This window comes from Capra hircus, chromosome 10 (genome assembly GCF_001704415.2).
Source record: "Capra hircus breed San Clemente chromosome 10, ASM170441v1, whole genome shotgun sequence".
In the NCBI taxonomy this organism is placed as follows: Eukaryota; Metazoa; Chordata; class Mammalia; order Artiodactyla; family Bovidae; genus Capra; species Capra hircus.
In genome coordinates, this window is record NC_030817.1 from 53,537,636 (window position 1) to 53,560,450 (window position 22,815).

The 22,815-nt window shown below is 41.0% G+C and overlaps 1 protein-coding gene across 3 annotated transcripts in view; it reads right to left on the bottom strand.

Annotated features, from left to right (window-relative positions):
* RORA (RAR related orphan receptor A) overlaps window positions 1-22,815 on the bottom strand; it is an 807,273-nt gene that overhangs the window by 108,202 nt on the left and 676,256 nt on the right. The window contains exon 1 of one of the 3 annotated variants that reach the window (XM_018053544.1): window positions 2,348-2,509. The exons of 1 other annotated variant lie outside the window; for it this stretch is intronic. In XM_018053544.1, coding sequence (XP_017909033.1) covers window positions 2,348-2,378 — 31 coding nt within the window. In that variant the 5' untranslated portion in view covers window positions 2,379-2,509. 3 annotated transcript variants of the gene reach the window in all.

Consider the following 22,815-nt stretch of genomic DNA (forward strand, 5'->3'; position numbering starts at 1 on the left):
TTTCCCAGAAACTATTTCTCTTCAGTTTAAATATGCATCAGAGCAAGATAACCCTATCAAGACGCAGGATATTATGATACTTGGAATGAAATATTCTAATTGTCTAGATGCATCACCCCTTTCCTCCCCCAGCCTCCTCTCCTCCAGCTGAGCTTATAGAAAAACTGCATTGCCAGTGTATCTGAGCCACTTTTCCCAAAGCACAATGCTCTGAATCTATTATCTTCTGGCAGCCAGAGGTCACTCCAAGACAAATGTGTGGGCTAGAGCTCTGGGGGGATACGGTGGTGGTGTGATTCCCGTGGTAATAATCACTAAGTGATAGTATGGACCTTCATTTTGTACTAGAACTACAAAAGCAAAAGCCTAAGTGCTTAGAAACATCAAAGTTAAGTTAAAATCTTAAAGCGCACTTTCCTTATTGTTTGGTGGTTACTGTTCATTAGGGGAAACAGTCTCTGCTTCTTACCCTTCCCCAATCGACACCAATTACATAAAATAAAATAGATAAGGACTAGGATTAACACCTCCCCAAATCTATTTCATGCCGCAAATTAAAAAAAAAAAAAGGAAGAAAATGTCTTAACTACAAAGGCTGTCTGAATCGTTTTACAGGATTAATGAACTGCAGGAAATAGCATAAAAGTTTTTTTGAGAGGGAGGGGAGGAGCATACACTTCTACAAAAAAAAAAGTCGGTAAGAAAATCTTAAAATCATTTTGGGAAGAAAAAAAAAAAAACTTCAGGCTTAAGAACGTGGATCACCGGAGGGTCTCCTCCCTTTTCCTTTATCCGTTGCATATTCTAAAAATGATTAAATTCCATTTGCCTCAAACCACCGGGGAAGGGACAAAAATTTTACTCTGGGCACGTCGGATAAGCAGATTTCATCTCAAGCAGCTCATCTTAGCGTCCAGTACGTTTCGGCCTGTTAATAATTAATAAAAGAGATGCCACCCAATCTCTAGTGAAGAAAGGCAAAGCTCGGTGATCCGAAAGTAAACCTAGGCCAGATACCGAACCTGTTTCCTTCATCCAGGATTGCAACAAAACCTCCACCTTAGCAAACGTTTAACGAGCGCCCCGCGCCCGCTCTGATGGGCAGACCCCGCAGGACTGTCTAGGTCTGAGAAACTGCGGCGCGTAAAGGGAGCCCGGTCCGCGGGAAACAGATGGGGCTCTAAATCCCCGCTCCCAGCGGCCGGGTCTGCGAAGCCACTCGGGCAGATTAACCACCCCGAAGAACCTGCTGGCGCACAAGCGGGCGGCGGGGTGCGGGCTGAGTTTCTCTCGGGCTGTTGGCTTGTCTCGGCTTCTCCCGACCGCGCAGGCGACTTCCTGCACACCTCCAAACTTTGGCTTTCTCATTAGAAACTTCCCTGACTTGCCACGGTTTCTTTCCTCCTCACCTAGGGGGCCCTGAAGCCAGTCCTGTCTCCAGCCAGTGAACCCTGCCATCCGGCCACCAGCCCGGCCAAGGACCTTCTGATCAGGGCCGGCGGCCGGGCGAGGAGGCTCGACGGAGTCTTGACCACGACTAATCTGCGCCCGCCGGCTCCTCGCCGCCGTCTAACCTCCACTACTGCCCGCGAATCCTGTGGGGGGTGAAGTTGCTTCCCCACATCCATTCACAACCCAAAAGTATCAAGTCGGGGTGCGCTGCGGCTGCGGGCAGCCCCCGAGGCAGCCTTGGCACGTTCCAGAAGCCCGTCTCGCTAGGGCCTGGGCGCTTTCGGAAGTGGCCGGGGCGGGCACGCAGCGCAGACCGGCCGCGCGTCCCCCGCGGCGGCCGCCGGGCGCTCCGGGCTGCCGGGCCGCAGAGGAGGGGAGGGCCCAAGGCCCGGGGCGCTGACCAGTCCCCAGGGATGACACCGCACCCGCGCGCACGCTCGGCCGGGCCTGGCCGCGGCGCTTTCCCTACGCAGGCCAGAGCCGTCCGGGGTGCGGGCCCTGGGGACCCGTCGCGGGCGCCCCCGGCTTCCGCCTAGCTCCTCAGACCCTCCCCTCCCTGCCAGAAACGCGGCGACTCCCAGCAAACTTTCTTCCGGGAGCCCCGCCGGGTGCCAGGAGGACCCGGGCGACTGACAGGAGCCAGAGGGGACAGAAGTTGGGGGCGGGGGGGCGTCCAGCCCCTGCGCCTTGGCCCCGACAGGAGGCAGGCAGATCCCGTGACCCGGCTCAGGGGGCGCCGCTGCAGGGGCCCAAAAAACCCTGGCGGGGTTCCCGCGGCCAGCCCCGGGCAGTACGTGCGCTCGAGCAGGCGCGCCCACCCCTCCCCCTGCACGCCCGCCTCCCCGCCCCCCGGAGCAGCCAGCCCACCCGGCCCCGGTGGGGCGCCCGGGCTCACCTTTCATCGCTGCGATCACAAAATACATCATTTAAGCCGCGGTGAGGAGAGCGCAGGGAGAGCGGATGGTCCGACCCCGGAGCCCCCTCTGCCGCCGCCGCGCCGCCGCCGCCCGAGCCACAGCAGCAGCTGCAGCAGCTGCCCGCCCGCCGAGAGCCATCCCGAGCCATAAGAGGCTCCATGTGACCGGCTGACATCACGGCCGCCGCTCTGTTTACACCGCGCCCCTCCGCTTCCTCCCGGGGCGGGAGGCGGGCGGCGGGAGGCGGCGCGCCCCAGCACCGCGCCCCGCCCCGCCCCCGCGGGCAGGTGAGCGGCCGCGGCTCCTGGGCGCACCCCGGCTGGCGCTGCCCTCTGGCACCCCCGGCCCGCATCCAGACCCCCAGCCTTCTGCCCGCTTCCCGGGGCACCTGTGGCCTCCCGGGCGCTCTCTGCGCCCAGCGCCCTTCGGATCGCGCAGCTACTTTCTCCCTCGACCCCTTGGGCAAGAAGGGCGCAACCTGACGCTACTTTCCCGCTCCCTTCCCGGCCCTCCCAGGGGTGACAAAAGCGCCAACTCGTTGGCGGAAAAGCAGGGTTCGTTCGTCTGGCGAGGGGCGAGGGGTGGGCTCTAGTTTTCCTCACTTCCAACTTCCCAGATCACCCCAGTTTTAGTCGGAAGGTAGAGCCCCCTCCGGGGCGGTGGAGAACGGAGTCACCCAGACTGTTCCAGGAGTACTAGTTTCCTCAGTCTTTCCTGGGAGACTCGGCCTGCGAAAAGGGAATTCCGCCCACCTAGACACTGATGTTTCTCATCCTACCAACATTTAAGGTCCTGGTTTACACCTCTCCCTTCCTGCAGGACCACTGATACCTGGAAGGAGAACAGACAACTGTGTGAATTACCTAGATGTACTCCAGTTGCCAGCCGATTTGAGCCACTAATTTCCCAGGCTCTTCCATAGCCACCATTCTCTCCAGAGAACCCATCTACAAGTGGAAAAGGTTCTAGTTTTCACACCCTAAAAGTGAGATGTTTCGGTACTTTAGACAGGAAAAAAACCACCACCACCACCACCGCCAGCAAATAACCAAGCAACCTCTAAAGGTCAACTTTGTGAATTCTGCAACTAAGGCTTAATTCCCTCCAAACTTTGAAGCTTAATCCTTTTAACTGGCCTTATGGAAACTTAAATCATGATATTATTATCAGATGAATTTCTTTACTATGAACTTCAGATGCTACATACCCAGAGACCAAATTATTTAAAATTTCAGTAGGCTTGTCCACAGTATTGAGCATAGCAGAAAAAATTATCAAAAGTCAAGTTCGTTACCTACTACTGTTCCTTCACACAATTTCAGCTCTGCTTTCTTTTCTGATGGTCTATGTTTCCATTTACAACTCATATTAGATGGTTATTAGTTGTTGCATTCACGGTAATTAAGCAAGAAGAGTCCTAACATTTTTTCTAGTATAACTGAGCTGTCCTTGCCGCTGAGTTGGGACATAATTTAAAACACATGCAGACAATCAGCACCGCAAAAACTAAGATTTACACTCTCCCATCCCCCCGAACCCCCTTCAAGGCAAAATTTACAGAGTGCTCTAATTTAGAAGGCTAAAAAAATTCATGGTACCTTAAATCAAGCCATACCTTTATAAAAGTTTGATCTCAGCTAAAGTTATCCTAACAACTTTTTTTCCCCTAATAAAACTACAAAAATCAGAAATCATAACAATGTGAAGCCGAAACCTACCCATGTTAACTCAGCTGTCCAGCCATAGCAAAGTGGACAAGAGTTTCAAATGAATCAACCATACCCTCTGTGATGTTTACAGTGATGAAATTAAATCACACCACATTCCCATGATGCAACTCCATCTCCCAGTGAGGCAACGCCCCTCAGTTACATGGACACTATGCTTCATGTGTGGTTCTTGATTTCCCTTGTCCTACCGACTTTAATAAGGACAGGTAACGCGGAGCTGTCCTATTGGTAGGTTCTGGGTACAGTTTTCTTTCCTTTGTATTGTTAAAGGATGGAAAAACATCAGAGACTGCATGCTCCTAGGGGTGTTTTTCCATACTCACTGCAAATGAATCCAGATAAACGACTCTGAAAATTCAGCATTACTTTAAAACAGCATCCTGCTTTAGAAAATAATGCTTTGAAAATGACCAAATCCATTAGCTCCAGCCTGCCTGTCAGACATCTGACTCCAAGGTAAATAGTCTTACATTACTAGTAATCGGTATTTATTTCCAGACCATTTCAAATGAAATCAGTAATCGGGAATGACATGTAACATGACATATGCTCCTGCAATTACAAGGAGAAGAATCATTCATCCTATACATATGTCCCCAATAGAAATATAATCTCATAATACTTAAACTTGAAATGTTTATACCTTTATTCAACAAAGACATTTCCATGATAATGTAACACTGACCTTGCCCTTTAGAAATGTATTTCGTTCTCACCATACAAACTAATGAGCAACAGAATTTCAGATATGAAGTCACAGTAACCTTCCTGTGTGGCTAGATGCTATTTGTAACACATGCCTCTATTAAATGCATTTTTTCATTTTCAACACAGCTTTTAACACAGAGTATATTAGTGTTTATATTAACACAAAACTCTCATGAAACTTCAAAGGTAAATATGAGAGGTTTCTTTTTCTTTAAAAACCCTCTTGAAATACAACTTTTCCACAGAGTTATAAGTCCTCAACCAAGTAAATCAGTCAAGAATGAAAGGATCTGTATTTCCCTTCAGTACTTCCACATTGAAGCCAAAAAGGAAGCACATTTCGGTGCAAACTTTTACCAGCTAAATATTAAAATACAGGAATAATTATTTGGTTTCCATAAAACACACACTCCTGGAGTACCAACTATTGGGGTAAAACAGTGTTAAGTAGTTTACTCTTTCCATTTGAAAAATTTTTACCAAGTGTTCTGAAGGAAAAAAAAAGCATAAAAAAATTGATTACAGGAAGGTAATTAAACAAGATGAGAACTCTTTACCATGAATGGGATTATATCATACATTAATTCTCAAGTCAAATATTTCTGTTGGCTAATCTCAGAAAAAGAAGGCATATTGCATACTTAAAAAAACATGGAATTCAACTCAGAATCCTCTACAGACAGTTCCATGTGGTGTCCCTATGTACTGGGTTTCCCACTGGCTCTGTCACTTAGCAAGGAAGTGGAAGGACATAACTGATGGCAAGTTATCCCAAAATGCCCATGAGGAAAGCTTGCTGAATTTCTGCAGGAGTCTAGACTAGAGTATAATTAGTAAATTAGTGCCTATCTTCCCATTTTCAGAAGTTAAATAAGGAAATGATACTTGACTTTAGAAAAGTACATTTGACTTTCTGCCAAACAGAATCTGACCTCATGGTATACACCTCACTGATTCACACCTGGAGTGCTCCTGGGGAGAATGGCAAAATGACGGGCTGACAAACTTATCCAGAATCGCCAAGTGGCTCCCTGTGCAATGTTTTCAGAGTTGGCTGATGCACATGAGAGGGAAGCTACATTTCGACTCTGAGGTTCTGTCTCGCCCGGGTCCTGGTTCTCTCTCTCCAGTGTGTGGCAGCTTGCTAATTCAATTAACTTCTTTCTAGCTGAACAAGAAAGGGATCACTGAAAGGTTAATATGGTCCTGGGCAGCTTGATTCAGCTGAATCCTTAGCCTCCGTGGCACTGTGATCTGTAGGAGCTGAGCCGTTTGGGCCAACATAAAGCTAGGGGACCAGGTCTCCTACATACAAACAAGGTCTGAGTGTTAGTTTGAGACCCTGGTCTCTAGGTCTGAGACCTAGAGAGTTCTAAGTAAGATTACTTGGGAAGCTAAAGAGTAGACACAAACTTACCTACAATAGATTACAGCCTTGCTTAGTTTTGAGTCTGAAAGTGTCTCATAAAGAAACATTTATAAATGGAATAATGCTGATAAGACCTGGACACCAAGGTGGAAGAGGGGTCTCTTTCTTTATGTGTGTTAAGGAAGAGGGGTGATCAGATTAATATAACCTATTTTATTCATGATTTTAAAGCAAATATAGATGCCAGATTTAAATGTACATGTATGTATGCACATACATAGTCCATGAAAATAGTGAAATTAATGGTTTTTTGATGGCAAGAGACATCTTCAATTTTATAAATACACTCACACATATCTATTTCTTATATTTCACATCATCAAGCACATTTACTGAATATTTACATTACTGGCCCTCTACTGGAGAATCAAACAAGAATCAAACAAGCTCTATTCTTGAGAAGCCTCCTAATCAGGTGGCCTTGGCTCTTGAAAACTCTATGCAGAAGTCAGTTCCCTGAGTTGGAACTTCCCTAAAGAAAGGCAGTGTCTGGCCATCTGCTGAAAAGATGTTTGCACAGTGTTTTACCTCTCACAGGTGATGAATGGCTGTAAGTCATTAGTGCAGAGGTTAGGGTAATAGAATGTTGGAAGTGAAGGATCTGGCTGAATTGAGATGACGGTGAAGGGATTCTGAGATTCTCGGAACCACGTGTCTCACATATCTATTAGGAAATTCAAGAACTGACAGATGTTTTGTAACAATCACAAGGAGGGAAAGGATAAAGTTCACAGGCATTCAGACCTAAGCAACCTCCACAGAGTAGGTAGGTGCCAGGTGCCTCACTACACACACACCTGCTAAGGGCAGCGAGGAAGATGACTCATATCACAAGCCAGAGGGACTGCCATTACTGTGTTCCCAAGGGATATCTCCCCCCTGCTCCTACAGCTGGCAGTGGAACAGGCATTCAGGAAATGACAAGACTGTTTAAAAAATTATTTTATTAAAGTATAGTTGATTTAAAGCATGTTAATTTCTCCTATACAGCAAAGTGACACAGTTATATGTGTGTGTGTGTGTGTGTGTGTGTGTGTGTGTGTGTGTATTCTTTTTCATATTTTTTTCTATTTGGTTTATTATAGGATATTGAATATAGTTCCCTGTGCTATACAGTAGGGCCCTGTTGTTTATCTTCTATGTATACTAGTTTGTTTCTGCTAATCCCAAACTCCCAATCCATCCCTCCACCCTCCCCTGCCCCTTGGCAACCACACATCTGTTCTCTACATCTGTGAGTCTTCCAGTTTCATAGATAAGTTCATCTGTTCCATATGTTAGATTTCCACATATAAGTGATATTGTATGGTATTTGTCTTTCTCTGTCTGATTTACTTCACCTAGTATGATAATCTGTAGGCCCATCCATGTTGCTGCAGATGGCATTATTTCATTCTTCTTTATGGCTGAGTAGTATTCCACTATATATATGTGCCATGCCATCTGTATCCATTCATCTGTCGATGGACAGTTAGGTTGTTTCCATGTCTTAGCTATTGTAAGGAGTGCAAGAACTTAAGATTTTTCTTTTAGTTAAAGGAATATAGGTAGTAGAAGCGAACTCAGAACTTGGAGCCCTGGGTTCAAGTTTCACACTTGTCACTTAGTGTTCTATGTCACCCTGGGCAAGTCATCTCCCTTCTCAGGCTGTCAGGCCCCTGAATGGAGAATGAAGGAATAGGAAAGACTGCAAAGGGCTCCTGCAACTCAGATATCCCATGGCTACTTTCAGGACCGACACTAGCCCCTCCTCAGAAACACCTTCATCCCTTTCTCTCTACTGCGCCATGTTGACTTCCTTCTCCAAGGAGCATTCCTTGTTTCACTGAACTCCGAAGAATGATACCATGAGCTCTGGCATTAGATTAAACTGGGCTCCAAACCAACCTTTATCCTACTCACTAGCTGAGTGAGCTTGAGCAAACCTTTGTTTCCTCATATGTGAAATAGGAATAGTTGAGCCTTATAGGGATACTGGAAGGAGTAAATGAAACAATTTAAAGAAAGGACAAAGTGATTATCTTTTAGTAGGGTTAAAAGAGGAAATACTATCACCACCCCATATTGTTATACACACAGATCATGTACTTGGTAAAAAATTATTGACCTTAATATGGATATGTTGAAATGATTATCAGTAAGCACTTTTGATAAGCTTAGAAATGTGTGTGTGTGTGTGAATGCACATGTGTGTAATAAGTATTTATTATGCACCTGCTAAGTATTGGGACTATAAAGATGAGTAAAAATTAAATTACCTCTTTGCATAAGGGACCTCTTTTTATGCACTATTTTCTATAAGACTGCAAGCTTTTTTTATGTCTTGTTTGTTATAAGAATGAAAGTTCCCATCCAACGAACAATGATAAATATCTGTGCATTACATTGTGCTGGGACATGGAGAGGAAAGGAAAAAAGATTAAAATGTCAGACCTTCCCTCAAGGAACTTGCAATCTAGTAGGAAAATGAATGCAATGCTTATATTATAAGGCAGAATATGTGAAACATACTCTAAGCCAGGTGCTCTGTGGGCCAAGAGTAAAAGAGGTTACTTTGTGCAGGGTTAATCTTAAACTTTATGTGCAGAAGGACTTCATGGAGGAGGTACCACTTAAACGACTTCGAAGACTAATCAGATTTTAGTAGACAAAAAAAGGAATAAAGGCCATCTAAGAAGGAGAGCAGAACACACCTAAGAGCACACAGAAGAACATAGAGACAGAAATCATGCATGTTTTACTTAAGAAAACATGATTGTTTAGAGTAACATGAAGTACATATAGATAAGGAGGGGAAGAAAGCTCACAAAGTAGGCTGTAGGTGTTCCTTTGCTTTCCTTCAAAGTGCCTAGTACAGAGCTTTGCAAACTCTACTGTATACATTCAGAGAACAAGTTCTGAAAAAAGAATTGAGGGCAGAAGACAGGACTCGCACTTTCAAAAATAAATCTCTTTACGGCTTGCCTATTTCATAGTCTTATTCTAAGGATTAATAGTTGGTTTGATAGTCATAAAGTTAAATTACACTTAATAAAACACATAGAGCAAAAGAGTTCCACATCACAGCACACCAGGGAAGAATAAAACTGGAAATGGGTGTTATTTCATCAGAGCGAAAAGCTAAGCAGAGCATTTTAAGAGGAACAAGATAAATTGAATGTTATTTGATTTCGTATCTCATCCATTTCAGTTCTGAAAATGATCTGAGACAGTTCTATTAATACAGATGCTTCATGGAGAGGCCATATTTTTAAAGAACTCTCTTAAATATAGATATATATTTATCAAATAATGGAGAGAAGATAAGCAGTTACAGATGGTTTTCCCGATTTTTGTCATGCATGATCAAGGACCACAGTGTAACATGGGCTTCACTGGGAAATCTGAGTCTCGCAGCTCGGAATGTTCCAGGAGCAAAGGCTGGCATTATTTTGCTTTCACAGAGAAAATATGTTCCTGTTCAGTCAAGCAAAGTAATCAATTATTCTGCATTATGAAATACTCATTTTATAACTATTGACATTTCAGACAGTTGTGCCACATGTCAATAGTGCTTTGGAGGCTCACATTTGAGCTTCAGTTCATAGGACAGGATTTACTGGGCTGGCAATGTCGGGTCAGGAGTCTGTTCGCTGCCCTCAGAAGCACACTTATTATTTATCTCTAGTCCTGCACTGTGGAAGTACGCTGTGAGGACTGAAACAAGAACAGAGGTGAGGGTGTTTTTCTACTTTCACTAAAAAAAATTAACTCTTCTAAATATGTTAGATTCATATTAAAATTCTATACTTTTCTCTTGAATTTAAAAAAAAAGATTCCTACATTTTGTAAGGTGGAGGTTGATTAAATTAGGTATTCCATTCAGAGGTTCCAAAATTTACATGAGATTTTGAATATCCAGTTAAACCTTGTGTCCCTCAAAGATGATTTTCTGAAATCAAAATGGCTTTCCAATAATTATATCACACTGCAGCTCTTGCTTTTACCTCACTTATTGTTTCACAATTCTTTGGAACTCATTCTTTAGCAGGCACTTTTTCACATTGAATTCACTCAAAGCCCTCTTTTGAGGAAACTGACAGACAGATAAATTAAGTAACTTGTCCAAGAACACAAGGAACAATAAAAAATGGAATCTGGGGTGTGTGCATTTAACCAATACGTTATGACTCTCAAACATTTTCTAAATTTTCCTTTAATTGTGCACTACTCAGTATTTTGAAAAAGACAAGCTGACTTCTTCAGAAATTAAAATTGACTAATAAAATGTAGGCATGTGTGCAAGAACTTCTTTTATCACTAGCTTCTATAATCGAGCAGGGTTAGCATGTGCCATTATGAATTATTGCACAATTTAGTAAATTATTTAATTACTTACTAATGAAGAAACATACTGTACATGGTTACAATTATCCTGTTTGAAAACAATGTTGTCATTTGTCCATTTAAGAAACACTTGCTACATATTAAATTAACTCATGAGGGGGAATCTTCCTCTTTTGGAAAAATTAAACAACTCTAAATATTGGCAAAGGAATGGGACACAGGAACAGAAGAAAACTAACAACTTTAAACAGCCAAAGCTGGCATTTCCAAAAGACTTCAGACAAAATAACAAATCTGCTGAAAACACACATACAAAATAATAATTTTAGACTTCATGATCTTCTACAGGAAAAGCACAAGATAGAGATAGTTACTGATTTTACTTTTCCAAATTGTATCAAGGCTGCTCTTTTTATAAATAATTTTTGCAACATGTCATATAATACAGCATTTCCTGCACCTACTTTAATCACCGAACAAATGGTTTACGCAGCATAATAATCTTAAGCAGAGCTCCTTAGTTTTCAATACACTTTGAATAAATCATTGTCTACATTTATTAAGTGACTACAGTCATGCATGGCCTCGTTATCTGTATAAAGACACAGCCTCTAGATGTTTTGGTAACACATCTTAAGTAACATGGAGTATTTTCTTTTTTGCTTTACCACATCTTTGGTTCTTGAAATATAAGAGATCATGTGGCAGAGCCACTGTAAACAAGGAAAGATTTCAAAAAAGACACATCAGAACTGGGAGACACTCAAAGATGTCATGCGTGCCGCTTCCAAGACCGTAAGCTGCTAAACAGTTTCCATGTGTGACAGTTGCCTGTCGTTGCTGTTGCAGTTCGGTCGCTAAGTCATGACTGACTCTTTTGTGACCCCATGGACTGTCGCCCGCCACATTCCTCTGTCCATGGGATCTCCCAGGCAAAGAAACTGGAGTGGGTTGCCATTTCCTTCTCTAGCTGCCTATCATTAAAGAATCATATATAAGCAAGATCAATGATACTACATTTTTTTCTTTTGTCGTGTTTTCTTTCCTACCCCAGGGTCAATATGCCGTATCACTGGGTAATTTAAGTTAAACGAAAGTTTTGTTCTCCTATGAATAACACATATATTAGAGCTATAGTATTGTTGTTTAGTCGCTCAGTCGTATCGGACACTTTGCAACCCCATAGACTGTAGCCCACCAGGCTCCTCTGTCCATGGGATTCTCCAGGCAAGAATACTGGAGTGGGTTGCCATTTCCTTCTCTAGGGAGAGTTATACTATAGTTTACAGAATTCATCACTTGCCAAAATACAGTAAGGAACTATTTCCTATAAACCAGTAAGAACTTCATTAAATTTGAGCATTATGAAACAACAGAAAGGAAAACATATTTTATATGTTCACAGTATTCACTGCTCAATGTATAGTGTAACATAAATTTCTACATAGTATTTATGTTATACTCACGATGTTTTATCAACAAGAACACTAGTAAAACACATGCTTTAATAGTATTTTCTGGTGTTACCTTGGCAAACTACAAGAACTATATTTTGATCAAAATTCATCCTTTAGATATGTTTTTATTTCATTTCTTATAAAAATATAACTATATACAGTAAAAGTCACTCTTCTTAGTGTATAGTTCTATGAATTTGACAAAGGGTTTTAATTTTGTAATGACCAACACATTCAAGATATGAAAGAATTCCATCTCCCTTAGCTCCCAAATTTTTTTCTGCCCTTCTGTAGCCAACTTATTCCCATTCTCCAAACCCTGGTAACCACAGATCTGTCGTCTGTCCCTATATTTTTGCCTTTAAAAGATATCATTTAAATGGAAAAATATGGTTTCTTTACTCAGCACAATACATTTCAGATACATTCCATCAACAAGTCAATAATTTGCTACTTTCTATAGTTGAGTGGTATTCCATTCTGCAGTTTATTCATTTCCTAATTGAAGAACATTTATATTGAATCCATTTCTTAGCAATCATAAATAAAGCAGCTATGAACACTCATGTACAGGTTTTCGTGTGAAAGTAAGTTTTTATTTTACTTGGATAAAAATCTAGTTATGGGACTTTTAGATTACATGTGCTATAAAAGTTTAATTATAAGAAATGCCAGGGACTTCCCTGGTGATCAAGTGATTAAGAGTCCACCTTCCCAATGCAGGACATGTGAGTTTGATCCCTGACTAGGGATCTAAGATCCCACTTGCCTCAGGGCAACTAGACCCACGCATCACTGCTGCTAAGCCCCAGTGCCAAACTAGAGAGAAGCCTGTGCTGCAACTAAGACCAGATGCAGCAGAAAAGAAATAAAAACCAAATAAATATTAGCAAGCAATGTCAAATGGTTTTCCAGAGTGGCAGCACCATTTCTGCATCCCGTATTAGCAATATGAGAGTTCCAGTTGCTTCAGATCCTCACTAGCACTTGGTATTGTCAGATATTTATCTATCTTGTTATCTGAGGTAGTTATGTTATATAAAATTCCTGGGATCACTGAATTAGTGAATACTGAATAATTATTTCTAGGAGAAATATGAGTTTTCTAGGAGGTTCCTATGAGTCTGTGTTCATAACATTCTTGTCAGTTGATCAAGATACAACCTTATTTTTTTTGTGCTTCTACTTAGGGACATCTTATTTGACGTATTCTAAACCCACTCCAGTGTTCTTGCCTGGAGAATCTCAGGGACGGGGAGCCTGGTGGGCTGCCGTCCATGGGGTCGCACAGAGTCGGACACGACTGAAGTGACTTAGCAGCAGCAGCATTCATTCGTTAACACTGAACCCACGTGCAACAGCAATGGACAAAGCTTATCAAACGTGCATTTTCTCTGTAGGGCACATCACAGTGGGAACACTAGCCAGCACTTCAGCACTATGCTTGAGGTCCACTTTAAACAGCAGTATCACCAACAAAAGGCAGACAAATGAGAACAATGTGGCGCCGAGGCGACTGTGAAAACAGGACACTTGTTTACAGTGTGAGAGCTGAGACAAGAAGGCAGAATGTTGCCTCACCTGATCTCAGCTGGGAACATGTGTGTCAGGATGCTCTGTGCTTGCAAAAGTGTGAGAAAAGGCAGTATTTTTTTTTAATAGCTTAAGTATAGTTGATTTACAATACTGTGTTAGTTTCGGGTATTCAGCAAAGTAATTCAGTCATACATTATTTCAGATTATTTTTCTATGCTAGGTTATTATAAGATATTGAATGCAGTTCCCTGTGCTATAGAGTAAATCCTTATTGCTTATCTATTTTATGTATAGTAGTGTGTATCTGTTAACTCCACACCTCTAATCGCCCCTCCCTTTCTTCTTTGGGAGAGTTTGTTTTCTATGTGACTCTGTTTCTGTTTTGTATATAGTTTCATTTGTTTTATTTAGATTTCACATATAAGAGAAATCATTCAATATTAATTTTTCTCTGACTTACTTCACTAAGTATAATATTCTCTAGGTCCATTCATGTTGCTTCAAATGGCATTATTTCATTCTTTTTCATGGCTGAGTAATGTTAAGGGCAGCAAATATTGATTCTGGAGCTATTAATAAATTTTGGTGAGTAGGCAAATATGCAAATATAGAACCTGCCAATAATGTCAATTAACTCTATCTATCTATCTCTATCTAATCTAACCTGTCTTGTCATCCTATAGTCTCAGTTTAAATGTCACAAACTTTCAGGATATCTTGTCCAAACTGTTAGCCTCCATCAGATGAGCTCCAGGCTCCCACTGGCATCCCGTACTTTCCTTTCTAAAAACCTGATTCTTCACATTGTTTTGTGTTTTGTGACAGTCATTTGTTCTCCTTTCTGTCTCTTTCACTGGACTTTACACTCTAAGAGGCAAGGATTTACCTTTGTGTCTCCTGGAACATGAAGATTTAGCACAGTGCCTGGTTCCTTTTGGATAAATATTTGTTGAATAAATGAATGCTTCTTTCAAAGCAGCAAATATGGTAAAAAGAGAACTAGAATTAGAGTTGGAAAATCTGTCTTCCCATCCTATTTCTAATACCTCTTGGTTGTGTGACTGGTGACAAGTTACTTATACTCCTAGAGCCTTAGTTTTCTCACCTGTAAAACTGGAAAAAAAAAAACAAGATCCATATAAATATATAAAAATATTAAAGCTTTAAAGTCAGACAATAAACATGAAAACATTACTATCTGGCACACTGTTGGTATCCAATAGTCCCTGGATTGGAGTGTTTTATGAACCACAACTAGACTTTTATAACTATATGAGCAAAATAAAATATACTGATGACTACTATGAACAGTGAGTTTATTTAGCCATCCACATACTACCAACTCTTCATGTATTTAGTTTTATGAATTCAGAGGACTCCAACAGTGAAAATGATTTTTCACTTTAGAAGTTTTGGCACTTCATCAAGCCACACTCTTCAGGATCAAAGGTTATATATACTATATACTATGAATATATCTTCATATGAACTGATGATATATCTGCTATGTTTCAAAAATATTTTCTGAATGTTTGAAAGTCACTCGTTCATATTCTTTGCCAAGATTTTTTCCCTTTCAAACACTACTGAAAAAAACAAAGAATTAAATTTAAATGTAAGCATATAATGATTCTGCCTGAAATGTTTTTTTACAAAGATCTATTATGTCCCTTAAGATGTCAAGGCAATAAAAATCAATCATTTCTATAAAATTATCACAATCCTCTTTTTGTGTGTAACTAAGGGTAACAAAATAAACTAAATGCTCAAGTCCTATTAAAAAGAAATTGCATAAACAATACGATGGTTACATCACTCAAAATTTATACAGAGGATTGCCTTACAAAATCATGATGATCAGATATGATTAAGTGACACTATTTAAGATTATTGGTCTTTAGTGGATACAAAGCATGATGACTCACTGGCAAAGCAAGCTAATGGTAGGGAGGGAGAGATGTAACTTTGTGTTTTGATTACAAAGCAGAACAGATAGTAAAGCCTCAGAATCAATAATCACCATTTTCTATGAAAGTTTCATTGTTTCCTAAATTAGATTCATAGTAATTTTCTTGGCGATGACATTTTTTTTCAACACATACATTCTTATAAGTAACCTAACCACAGGCCTAAATTAAACCTTGAGTTTAAAACATTATTTGCTGACAGGCATCCTCCAAGTGTTTTCCACAGAGAGACATCACTTCCAGTTGTTTCCAGGCTATTCTAAATGATCTTGGACAGGGCTACTGAGTGACTTGTCAGGGAACAGGAAAACATTATGCCACTGCTTCTCCAGATTTCTTCCCAGAACATGAAATATTTGGGATCGCTCTAATGGAATCAAGGCTAGTTTCATGCTAAGCGTCAGTTTTAACTGGGGGGAATGCTTCTAACATATGGCCACTGGGCTCTGACTCACAGCAACCTTCAAATTCTGGCCAAAATGTCTGTTTCCTGAGATTGTGTCTGAGGGCCTGGGCATCCCTGGTGGGGCCCGGGAGGCTTCAATAAATGCTATTGTTGGAACAAATGAATGAATGAAAGAGTTCCTAATTAGGAGCTACAAATTCCTCCATCAACAAAATAATCCCATAGGAAAGTGGCAATGCATTTCAAATTCATATTTATGAAGAGTTCTATTTTCGGTCCCTTTACAATTTTTTTCTTCATTTCTGCTCAACCTGATCTTTGTTTTTTGTTTTTTTTGTTTTTTTTTTTAATATGAAAACTAAGGTGTGAAAAGCACTGAACCATTTTCCAGAACATGAAAGACAAGTGCAGTTCTTGGAAAGTTTCATTTGTATGTAGCTTGTGCATGAAAATTATTTTTAAATCTCAGTTAATCACCAGATATTTTCTGAGAACAGACTGTGGGGGAGGCACCATGTGAGATATTTGAAAAATAAGGTTAAAAACATCCTATCCTTGCTTATACACCAAGAAGTGTTATTAAGACTAGTAGAAAGTGTGCAGTTTCTGGAATATCCACAGGTGAGGCAAATGTTTATCTAAGTGTCACTAAACTAGAACTGCTATCAAAGTAGGATAAATAATTGTTATCACTCTTTTCATAATTAGTGAGGTCTCAGTTGAAAACCTTATGAAATCCAACACGGAAGGAAACAAAACAGAAAGATCCACAAAGATACCACTAAAATTCGAACAAGTAAAGCTTGCATTTGTGCTTTAAAAAATCCCTCAGGCATTTGCTGAGAGACTATTTACTTTTATGTAAGACACAGTTCTGACAACCTTGATATCTGATTTTCTAAAATACAGAATATATTTAAAAAAAAAAATCCCAGCAGAAAGGGGTAGAGAGTTCTGCTCATAGGAATAAGGAGAAATGATAAATACTAAAGGAAGAGATAAAAAATGATTAAAAGTTAGACCTAAGAACTCAAAAAATATAGTAGCATGGGACTGCTTAGCATAGGGGCAAACAATGAACCACACCTGCAAAGTCTCCAAGGACATCCTGTATCACAGCATACTACACACACCATCATAATTAGTGTTTATAATGACTTTGAAACATTAAGAATGGATTAACCCATGATCTCTAAGAAGCCAAGGACTTACATAATATATTTTGAAAGGCTTCTCCCACCACCGAACAGAGTGAAATAGTTTAGCCACTTAGATAGACTCCAGAAAATTAATTTACATGTAATATCTCATTTTCTAATAAGGCTGTGAATGTGGTATCGATATACATACTTCAAATAATAACTCTAATTACTTAAGACCTTACAATTAGGGTCTAGGTTATTTCGGTTTCAGTAAGCAATATTCTGAAGCCAGTAGGAAAAGTAAAGGCCTTTCCATAGTAGGAATAACTGTTCTACACCAGCATTTCATTCAACTGTATCATAGCCAAATATCAACAAAATAAAAACCGTTTAAACTCTCCCTCTATTTTTAAAGCAACAATGTTTTTGTAAATGTTTACTTGAATTATGAGTATTCAGGGCTGAGGTTTAAATATATATCATTATATTAAGATACTTGCTATTTATATCTTAGTAAAGGCTATTTATATAATAATGTTTAACCTGCCCTTATTCTGGAGAAGGAAAAGTTAGTCAAATAAGTTCAAGGAGGGGTAAAGAAAGGAAAGAAAAACACATCGGCCTAACTTGGCATTGCTTTCATTCAGGGCAGGTGAAGTGATAGGCTTTGAAAAGGACACTTTTTACATGCACACACATGACACCAACACCCTTCTTCATGGCTGCGATAATTCTTTTTCAAAACTGCAAGCCTGTTTCCAGGGCAGCTGCAAAACATCCGTGAACACTCGTTAATTCATTGGAGTCATGGAAACTGCTGCCTCTACACCTGCCAGCTACATCCACATTGTGCAGACTCCATAATGCAGGAGCTGAAGGTGCCGAGATGAATTCTCTTCGCTCCAGGCTGGCTGGAGGAAAGGGGAGCCGCTGCTCAGGCCAGGACCGTACTTTTGGATTTCTGCTGCTTTCACTCCATCTATTGTCCAGGCTCCAGAATAATGCTTTCTGCATTAAAATCACCATGGCCACCTTTAAATTTCTATTAAATGTATTATTACCTTTATCACTATTGTTGTTGTTAATGCGAATGCAGTTTAAAGGCTACCACTGGGCACTCACCAATGGCTGGGGAAAGACAGCAGGCAGGGTCAACATCCTCACTCACAGATGGGGTAGATGAAGCTTGGAGAGGTTTCCCAGCTTAGCCTGGGACACGGAGAAAGGGAGAACTGAGAATTCAGCCTGGGTTTCTGACTCTTGGTCCAGTGCTCAATCAATTTTGCTACAGGCTGGATATTGAGAACTGATTTCTTATTCTTTAGGAATTTATATCCTGAGAAACTCAGATTAGAAAGTGTAAGGAAAATTTCCCCTGTAGTATTTCTGAAAGTGAAACTTGAGGCTATCGTATTTTTTCAGAAAACTTTGGTCACTAATTATATCTTCCTTTCGGTTCATACTTTTTTGTGTTATCTATTTATTCCTGCCACAGGGATAATTTACATGGCTCTTCAACAATATGCCACCAATAAATCACCAATAAAATGTTAATTATTGGACCTCATGACAATCCACAGAAAACTAGCTCATATGATGCAGGTTATAAACCAAACCTTATCATATGATTGTTGTTTCATAATTTCTAGCCTTTTCTAAATACACATCCATGGAAAGTCCAGAGATGGAAATGAGGTGGTCTGACTTTCATCATTTGCAATGATCAGAGCTGAAGCCATTTATAAAGATACCAGCCATAACAGAAACCTCTGCATGTCGACTAAAAATGGGAAGACAGAGAAGAGGTTGATAAAAACGAAATCGTGATATACTCATCCTTATCCTATCACCAAAGTGGTTGCCCAAAGAGGGGTCTCCACAGTGGTGTGATGAAAGGCATAAATCATGGACCACCCACTGGGGCAGCCAGGCCAGAGAGGGGAGGAAATGGCCTTTTCCTCAGAGGGCTGAATGACCGGACTCGCTCGGATGAATAGATAACACCATCGCGGAACAGACAGCAGAGATGAAAGTGGAATCCAACGAAAACAGAAGAACGGAGGAAAACCATCAAAGGCGTGGAAAATAACAAAAGTTCAGGGACTGGGGGATCAGCACCCAAATGCTAAAACTGCAGCACGAGCGAGCTGTTTGAAGCTGCTAAAGGGATTGAATACAATCTGGAATGAACAGAATTTGCCATCAAACAGAACAGAAGGGCCACTGAGAGACCTCAAGGAAGGACAACCTAATGTAACATGAGCCCTGCTAAGCACTCACACGGCAACATCCTTTTGAACATCTCAATCATTCTAAAGTGGTGTTTAACACACACACACGCACACGCACACATGCACACATGGTCCGGAGTCTGTGGGGAATTTTGATGGGAGCTGCTCATCAAAACTCTTAAATAATGCAAGGCAATGGCAATCTATCCGATCTTCCACTCTGAGGACCCGGAGCAGAGAACAGACGCGGGTTTTATCAAAGCAGCCTCTAATCCTTCCAGCATATCCGCAATGTCCATCTCACCAGGGGCGACCTTCTGAGTGAACTTGGGGAGAGATATGCTCTTTGGTTTTGTCTGGGTTGCAGTTTAATTCAGCAGGAAGCAGGCCATGGCTGGGAACCACAGCACAAAGAAACCCACGGTAAGGAGGTGAAAAATGTAGGACTGATCGACCATAAGTGAGATGAAATAAGTGACTGGTAGTTTTTTATGAGACCAGCGGAATTAAAAAAAAATACAATGGGTTATCACTTTTATGGCTCATTTCCCATTGCTGTTACTAAGTAGGCAATGACAGAAACAGCACAATTGAGCAATCACACACAGATCAGAAAGAGAGAGAGTAGAAGAGAAAATGAAAGAATCAGAGAGACTCTTGAAGACTGTGTCCTATCCAGGGCAATCATCCGAATAAAAAAGTGTCAATTTCACTCAAATATAGTGCATATAAATTGCACTGTGAAGATATATAGACTTAAAAATTATTCTGTTTTTATGCAGATAATTGTCTCTAACACCTCTGGATTGAAAGAGTTTTGGTTCATGTAAGGTACAAAATCTTCAGATGATCAAAAGGGATGTATGTATTTGTAATAAAGCTAAGAAATAATGTTACCTAAAGTTTATGAGCCAGCGGTTTTCCGTGTGCTAACCATTAACCTAATTTTGGACCAAAGGGAGGGAGGAGATATTCCTTAGAAGGGATAAGTCAAAGGAAATCTGCATACGAAGAGAAATAAACCAAGCCTTCCCACTTGATTATCTTCACTCTGTCGGGCTGGGTATCATTACATAGCAGTGGGGAACAGAGAATTCTTTACTCTTGAATGGGTTCAATCTTGCAAAAGATCTCCAAGCAAGTCTCTAGAACAGGAGTGGCTGGAGCCAGGTTCTGATTGCTTCCATTACTTTTGGCTGTTGATTCCATACCCCATCAGGCGTCCAGCACTGAATCAGCATGAGAAAAGGGCATGGGGGGAAGGGGGATTCAGTTCAGCATATCTTTAACCCTCCTCAAAGATTCTGGTGTTTGTACACTACTGGATTCCTATCAATATGAAAACATGTTTCTTGTTATTATTCCATTCAACATTTTACTTTCTTTGTCCCAGTAGAAAATAAAATCACCACCTGTCTCCACCTCAAACAATCTTAAGCTCAGCAACAATAAAGAAGGATGGAGTCTTCTTTGCACGATGGGTTTAGAGTCGTCTGAGCACCTAGTAGGTGCTCAATAAATACTAGCCAATAGACAGGGCTCTTTTCCTCCAACAGCCTCTCAGAGACGCAAACTGCTTTGGGAAACCTGATGAAGAGGCCCGCCTTTCTGGCAGAGCCATCCTCACTCTTTCATCACTGTACTCAAAGATATTACTGATGTTGGTCCTCTGGTTTAGCTGCTTTTTTCCTCTGACTGGACTAACTGAGTCTACTCTGCTCACTAGCTGTCACTTCAGAATCCTGTCATGCAGCGGAAGGCCAAAGGACATTTTCCCCTAAGTCCTTTTAACTTCCTGGCATTCCGTTTTTCAACCCCACATTAAAGGTGCTGATGTTTCATCCTAGTCCTACCAGCCAATGGGTGGCCTCAAGTTAGACTAGTCAGGGCTTCTCTCCGCTCTCTCCCTGTTGGGGACAGGGAGAAGGAACCCAGAAAACTGTTTCCTCAAGCTCATTTTGTAATCTTCCCTTGGACGCTATCCCTGAAGTTCTGAGATCATTCACTAAGAAACAGACACACTTGAAGCTAACGCACAACAGACGTCAACCTAGGGCCACTGTTGGCCAGCAAGACCTCTTTCTTGCAAGTTCTCAAAAAAATTTTTTTTCCTTTTTCACTTTTTTTTCCCCCTTCTGCTCTCACCCAATGCTCAATCATCTTATAATCCATTAAAGCTGGTATAGCAATTCAGTTTCTTTTCTAAGACAAGACCTGCCAACTTGAAAAACAAAAATGAACCTCCCCTAACGTTGGCAAGTTTCTCCAAGTCTCAACTAACCCCGGGCAGAGATTGGTGGACGTGAGCCCAGTTGAAGCCTGAGGTGAGAGCCATCATTTTTTACCTGCTTTAGCGAACAATCTCCCTATATGTTCTTCAGTTCTCATCCTTGGTATATTCCAGGCCCAGGAATTAGCAAGACCAGAAGACTGGCATTCTTCGCAGTTTAGCGGAGTAAGCCATCTGTCCCTAGAAGCCGAGATCTGAGATGCCCCTGCTCCCATAAGAATCTCTCTGTGTTTCTCTGATTTACCCTGTTCCCTGTGGTAAAAAATTAGTTTATATTTTAAGGGCTTTGGAATGACTAATTTCGACTAAGTTAAACAGGGCAGAGTAGTGACTCCCGAGTGACTCGATCTGTGATTCTTAGGAAGAATTTAATGGACAGATTTTATTTTCGTTCAGGGTGACCTCACTGATCATTGTGCAAAATGCTGCTTCTTTATTTTTTTTCCCTTTAAAACAAAGTCATCACAATTTTCTAGGCATTTTGTAGTGAAGAAAACTCTAATTACATTTATGTTTAAGGCCACTGTTCAGAAATTATTATTTTTTTTAAAGACCTCTATTTTAAAAAGAAAAGTGTAGGTGAAGGTGATTATATCTTTCCAAAGTCAGTAAAACAAATGTGTTGCATAAGACATTTCAATTCAATTAAGAGAAACAGGTCAGATGCTAAAATATTAGTAAAATCAATTATGAGTAATAGGTCTCCTGTTAACATGTATCACTACGGTTGCCTCCCTCGTAATGTTTGAGTACATTTACATTTGTTTCATATTTTCTGTGTGCCTGTAATATATGTATGTGCCACTGACTGTAAAACCTTGACCATTTCCTTTTCTTCCTTGCCTTTCCTCTCATATGACTTGGAAATGACACACGGACTAATACTTTTTTAGTGAAGATTCTTCTAAGAGGAAAGTCAGGTGGCAAGTTGAAAAGAGCTCTGAATCTTGTCCTGTCACCTGTCAGCAGGTCAGGGAGCACCATCCTTCTGAACCCCGGTTTCCTCATCTGTAAATGAGTAACAGTACTTTCCCCCCAGGGTTGCTGTGTGACTGAAACTCAGCTTACTACAATGTGCCCACCAGGGTGTCAGGGACATGGTGTTCAATGACTGTCTCTTTCTGATCGTTGAAAAGATCAGAGTCGTGAGTATGGAAGAGAGTATATTAATCATAACATTTCAAATATGAAATGGCAACCCACTCCTGTATTCTTGCCTGGAGT